This window comes from Limulus polyphemus, unplaced genomic scaffold (assembly GCF_000517525.1).
Source record: "Limulus polyphemus unplaced genomic scaffold, Limulus_polyphemus-2.1.2 Scaffold10152, whole genome shotgun sequence".
Lineage (NCBI taxonomy): Eukaryota > Metazoa > Arthropoda > Merostomata > Xiphosura > Limulidae > Limulus > Limulus polyphemus.
Genome location: NW_013675762.1, coordinates 13,326 through 20,218, shown reverse-complemented (window position 1 = coordinate 20,218; position 6,893 = coordinate 13,326). Strand labels below are relative to the sequence as shown.

Here is a 6,893-nt window from a genome sequence, read left to right as displayed (position 1 = left end):
ACATTTAGTCGGGAATTTAAAGTCTCGCTTACGTTCAAATAGGACCACCAGATGATTGACAAACTTAGTTCTATTGTTTCATTTGAGAAGGAGCTCTATTAGTCGTTAAATTACAATAATATTTTAAACATCCTAGGAAATATGAAGCAACGGCGGTCACTGTTTTAATCTTGAATTATTATATATGTATAACGTTAACAATATGAATTTCTAGTTTCACTGGCCCGGCATGGCCAGGTGGTTAAGGCACTCGACTCGCAATCTGAGGGTCGCGGGTTCGAATCCCTGTCACACCAAATATGCTCGCCCTTTCAGCCGTGGGGGCGTTATAAGAATGACGGTCAATCCCACTATTCGTTGGTAAAAGAGTAGCCCAAGAGTTGGCGGTGGGTGGTGATGACTAGCTGCATTCCCTCTAGTCTTACACTGCTAAATTAGGGACGGCTAGCGCAGATAGCCCTCGTGTAGCTTTGCGCGAAATTCAAAAACAAACAAACAAACTAGCTTCACTACACGTACATCACTTATACATGGTACACTACAATCGATTTTTGCGTGATTTGTATTTGTACTCGTGAAACTTAACGTCGGAATTTGAATGCTTTTTGTTTGTTTGTGTGTGTGTGTAATTTACAAGACTTTAACAATACATCTTAATCACATAGAAAAGTACAAAGTGTGTTGTATATGAGTTAATAAAGAATAGACTATAGAATATATGAATTTTTTTCCTAAAGCGGCACTGTATCCACACAGTTGTTTATCCTAGCTATGTGTATGCATCAAATCAATCTGCAGGTAGTATTGGTGGATTCGTACAGAAAACGGAAGTTACTCGAAATGTCAAGATGGATCAACTGTCGTTAGCACTGTCTACTGCTATGTGTTTCTGGTCAAAAGTTGCTACACTTGAAGAAACTTATCAGACATCACAGATACGCATACGAAAGATCAATATACAGTTGCCATTAAATGACGTCATATCGCGCGTATTCGGTGGCGTGATCGAGAGCATGGCTATGGTTCGTCAGAGCATGGTTAGACGGTTTATCATCCGGCCGGTTAAATTGTGACTTGACAATGTGTCTTGGATTGGGAGGATATGTTTATATTATTTTTAAACAAAACTGAGATTTATTGATTGTAAATAAGGAAATATATTTCAAAGCTCAAATGTAAATAAGAAAGGAGTGATTGTTTCCTTAAGAAGTAGGTCCAGCTGGTAAATATACGAGTTAATTAAATTTGTATTTTTATTATTAAGTGAAATTGCAACATTTCACTACAAGTAGTAGTACGAGAGAAGAGTAGAGGAAACTGTTAGTGTTAATAGTATTAATGTTACTGTTACTTAGTATCATTGTTACATGTTGTTACTGTTAGCACAACTAGGGCGTAACTTATCTTTTGTTACGATATAAAATTGTAATATCATTGCATAAGTATTAGTATTATGGCCAAGTAATGAAACTCAAATTGAGCTTAGGCTTAAATGATTTAATTTACATAATAATTACTTCAATTAGTACAAGATAGATAACACATTGGGAATTCAAAAACCTGCAAATACTCATAAATTAAAAAAAGTTAGGAAACAAGGCTGGAGTCTTTATATCAGACAAGATGCTCTGAATTGATAGTAAATTTAAAAAATAACAACTTACAGAGACATTTATTATAGAAAGTATACAAGTTTCAATAGAACCTTGCTCTAGTTTTTCAGATGAACATTGGGTATTTTTTTTTAGGTTAACCTGACAGATATATAACTGAAGATGTAAATGAACATTTTATCATTTCTTTTTTGAGGTTAATTAATGACTTGGAAACTTTCAGGTTGATTTAAAACTTTATTTTTTAGGTATTTACATTGTAGGAGGTTAATGATTTAAAACTTTATTTTTTGGGTACTTACATTGTAGGAGGTTAATGATATAAAACTATTTTTTTGAGTATTTACATTGTAGGAGGTTAATGATTTAAAACTTTATTTTTGGGGTATTTATATTGTAAGAGGTTAATGATTTAAAACTTTATTTTTGGGGTATTTACATTTTGTAAGAGGTTAATGATTTAAAACTTTATTTTTTTGGGTATTTACATTGTAGGAGGTTAATGATTTAAAACTTTATTTTTTGGGGAATTTACATTTTGTAAGAGGTTAATGATTTAAAACTATTTTTTGGGAAATTTACATTTTGTAAGAGGTTAATGATTTAAAACTTTATTTTTGGGGAATTTACATTGTAGGAGGTTAATGATTTAAAACTTTATTTTTCGGGAATTTACATTGTAGGAGGTTAATGATTTAAAACTTTATTTTTTGGGTATTTACATTGTAGGAGGTTAAAGATTTAAAACTTTATTTTTTGGGTATGTACATTTTATAGATCATTATATATTAACATAAATGTTAAACAACTCATTAATTTTGTATGAATATAACCTTGTGTTTACTGTTAAATTTTAGTTGTGTATCGAAGTCAGTTTAAGTTTGTAATGACGAAAGTGTTGAGAGGGAAGACTTACATCGACATCTTATATGACCGACGTAAATTTGGGGATCTGGAATGGGTTACAAGAGATTGGACTTGTGCGAAATACCAGTTTTCTAAGGACAGAAGTCCTAAACAGATCCAACATGAAGTGTTTGAAAGTCCTAGAGTTCAGTATATTATTAAAGAGGTAAGTTATCTGTAGATATTGCTATTAAACATTTATTTTATTCTAGTTTTGTTTGTTTGTTTATCACAAAACTACACAATGAATTACTTATGCTGTGCCCACCTCGAGTATTAAAACCAGGTTTTAGTCTTGTAAGTCTTCAGAATTAGTACTGAGCGACTAGCAGTTTTTATCCTAGTGAAATTTAATGAGTAACAAGGTAAGATTATAATATATTATGACAAAAATAGTTGTAACACAACTTATATAATGCATTTATGTATAATAGATAGTTTATACCTCTAATATAGTGAATAGTACCATGTGTAAAAATATAAATCATAATGAAAAGTTTTTAATAACAACCTAAAACAGTTTACAGCAGTTTGTTTGTTGATTTAAAAATTAATGTTAGAAAGGGTTTTGAAGTTTTATAAAATTTGTTGATGTCTTAATAAGTATTTGTTAATCATTTTGTTTTTTGTTGTGTATATGTTTCAAGATCTTTAAAAAGCCATATACGTCTAAGTTTGTCTTGGAAAGCCATTTTAACATGTTTGGATTAGTTTTTTTAAAGTTCAGTAAAATAAATTGTATGTGTAGAACTACAAGTGGCTAATTTAGGAAGAATTACAACAAATGTATTGCTTGTGTCAAAAAGAAAATGTCTGTGGACTGGTATATAATGTATATTTATCTAAAATAAGTGTTTTATACATTGATTAGTTAAAATACCAAAATGTTATTTCAGGTTTCAGAAGGTAGTTTGTGGATATAACTTGTACTGTTTCATTTCAGTGTATGCTCTGATTAGGTCATTGTTTTCTGCTCCTAATAAAAGAAAAACTTAAAGCTTTTCAACATTAAGGTAATTTTTTTTTCTGAAGCATGCGAGTTCTCATATCAAGCATGTTTACGGGTCACGTTTAATGCACAATTCCGTGACTTCTGGCATGCTAGAAAGGTGACTTGCAGAATATAGCACAATTTTTATGATGCATACTTAACTTGAATATGAAACAATAATCTTGCATTTGATAGTTGTTTAAACATTGCCAGCAGGGATAGAAATTAACTTTTGCTGCTACATTTTGAAATAGGCAAAAAATCAGAATTCTTTTTTTTTCTTTTAAGTTCTTAATTTTTTCCTGCAAATATAATTAAAGATACAAAGGTAAAACTGCTCATAAATAGTTAGGATATTTAATGATACAATCACCTCACATTGCCTAATTTAAAATGTCAGTTCCATTTGAATTTGGTGGGGTGCTGTAGCAAACTAAGGCAAATCTCAAACAAATTTGTAAAACTCGTATAAAAGTTTTGAAAGTGTAAGTCTAGTGATCTAGATGTTTCTGTGTGATTGTGAAGTGCTAGCCTCTGTGTTAAGTATACTGTAAAAATTTATAATGCCTTCGTTAGTAGCTTTAATAGTTTAATTAATAAAATATTTATCTTAATACAAACGTGATTCAAAAACTACAAGACAACAGTAAATAAAAGACATTGATCGTGCAGCCAGATGCTTAAGTCATAGAACAGTTACTTCTTTTTCATATGTTAAATTTGCATCCTTTATGTAATCCAAGATTTGAGAAAGTTCTGTAATTAGAGCTCATGTAGAACTTCATGTTATATTGTTTTGTTAGATGTCCAGTCATTGGTGAATACTCTACCATTGACATTCCTAAAATAAAGCATTTTTGTGTTTAGGTAGTTCAATCCTGATTTGTAGTAAGATTTATTGGTCCACAGTTTCTCTTTATTTATGGTACAACCCAATATCAATAATATAATTCAGAAGCTTCTTTACCATACATAATATTTAGTTTTTAGGGTACAACCCAATATCAATAACATAATTCAGAAGCTTCTTTACCATATATAATATTTAGTTTTTATGATACAACCCAATATCAATAACATAATTCAGAAGCTTCTTTACCATATATAATATTTAGTTTTTTATGATACAACCCAATATCAATAATATAATTCAGAAGCTTCTTTACCATACATAATATTTAGTTTTTTATGATACAACCCAATATCAATAATATAATTCAGAAGCTTCTTTACCATACATAATATTTAGTTTTTTATGATACAACCCAGTATCAATAATATAATTCAGAAGCTTCTTTACCATACATAATATTTAGTTTCTTAAAATGTAAATGTAGTTTCTTAGTGATATGTTAGTTATTTTAGTTTTTATTATTAAAAAGAAACTTGGCAATCATTTGCCTTTAAAAACCTGATATGAAAGTGAAACTGCTATTTTCCTCCATGCTGTTGTTGAACACTTTTGTTGGGATTACTCATCATGAAGCCAACTACTTTGGTATTGGTGTGGGATTAGTAATGAAGAAAAATTAAGTGCCAACTTTTATATAGAAATTTTGAAATAAGTATATATTAATTGTCTTGTATATCTGTGGAAACTGTTGAAAAGCTACTTGTGCATACATTTAGGGTTAGTCTCCAGGGGAGGGGTGCTGTTAAAATATTTTGAAATTACTATTAATTTGATTGAAAGTAATGACTATTAAACACTTGTCTAGTAGTTTTTATTGCCTAACTGTAAAACATATTGAATATTTCTTCATATTGAAGATTTATCCGGATTGTTCTATTATTTAAGAACAAAATTATGAGAAATTTATATTTTATGAAAATAATATAGATATGTGATGAGAAAAAGATGTCACAAGAAGAGGTTACAAAGGCTGCTGAAAAGATTCTTCAAGAGATGAGTCATAACTTACAACTGAGTGCTATTCGTCTCTTTGGTTTTCTTTTAGCCAAATTTAAGAAACAAGTTTACACTTCTATCTATGTTAATTTGGATGGAATAGAACAGGTGAGTGTAGCAATAATCAAGGAAAAAATATGAAATGTTTTTGAATCATGTGGTATTTGTATACACAGGTTGTTTTTTTATTTTTTTAAAGTGGTCTTAAAATATACCTAAGTAGAAGAATATAAATAATTTTTTTTTATGTACACTTCATTTTTTAACATAGTTTTATCCTGTGTGCTTAGTGTTAGTTACAATCAGTCAAAATCTTTAGATAGAAAGTTATAGGAGATTATATTTACAACACAGTTAACTAATTGTTTTGGAGAGCTGCATTTTTGTATTGAAACACTTCTGATCATATATGTTTAAAAATGCAAGATGGAAAATTGTGCAATCACTACAAAGTTATTTTAAAAATATATGTTTTTTAGTTGTTGTAGTAGTTTTTATAGTAGCAGTGTGGCTTTCAGAAAAAAGCTGGATCAGATTTTTAAATGTGCTTTCACACTCACATTTATTTCATTCAGTTGACGTATACAACATATACATACAATGCATTGCAATTGTGTAAGATAAAAGTATAATACATTGTACTTCTGTAAACTACATTTAGTTCAGTTTCATTTATGCAATAAAGTGTATATTTTAAATAATTTAGCTGAAACTGCACTTCGCTTGTTTCCATTAACCCTTTTGAGATGGGTCACAGGTGAAAGGCCATGTCATCTCGCATGTTGACTCGCATTTAAAATTTTATTGAACTATGATTTCATGAATTTATGTCAATATCTTTGGTATCAAACTGTAGATTATAATTCAAATTTAGAAATATACATTACTCAATTTCATAATTTAAAAGTAAATATTTAAAAAACAGATAAACATTGTTTTTTGTGTGTCACGTGGTATGTTGAATTCAGCACTGGTTCAAATTAGATGTTTGTGAAGTCAAAATACTAAGTCTATAGTTTCGAAAAAATTAGAAACTCAAACTACCAATATTTACAAGCTCGAATATAAAAGTAGAGTCTCATCTTTTCAGTTTGCTAAGATACTTCTCATGTAATAAATCAAACACAGTGGCACTCTGCCCACCTCTTTCCATTTTTGGAAATGCTCCGTTATATATACTTACTTCTATATGTGACATGAATAACTCATCAGAAGCTCAGAATGTTCCTCTATTGGTTTTCTCAGCCTATCTAACGTGGCTAGCACCATTTCTTTTTTTTGAATCAAGATTTCAATGAGGTAGGTTGTGTCTTTAGAGTAAAATAAATCTTAGTTACTAAGCTTGATAAATTATAATTGAATTCTATGATATTGATGTAATAATTTATGATTTTTAGTTATTCAAATGTATATATAAAACCTAAAAAAATATTTTGTTTTATATCCTCCATGTGCAAAATATTTAAAGGCTTAG

General features: G+C 29.6%; 1 protein-coding gene across 1 annotated transcript in view; it reads left to right on the top strand.

The window, feature by feature from the left end:
- Positions 1-1,029: 1,029 nt before the first annotated feature.
- LOC106476264 (dihydroxyacetone phosphate acyltransferase-like) overlaps positions 1,030-6,893 on the top strand; it is a gene marked incomplete at its 3' end in the record, with an annotated part of 18,108 nt that continues 12,244 nt past the window's right edge. The window contains exons 1-3 of the mRNA XM_013936929.2: positions 1,030-1,222; positions 2,471-2,685; positions 5,351-5,527. Coding sequence (XP_013792383.1) covers positions 2,500-2,685; positions 5,351-5,527 — 363 coding nt within the window. The remainder of the gene's footprint in view (positions 1,223-2,470; positions 2,686-5,350; positions 5,528-6,893) is intronic.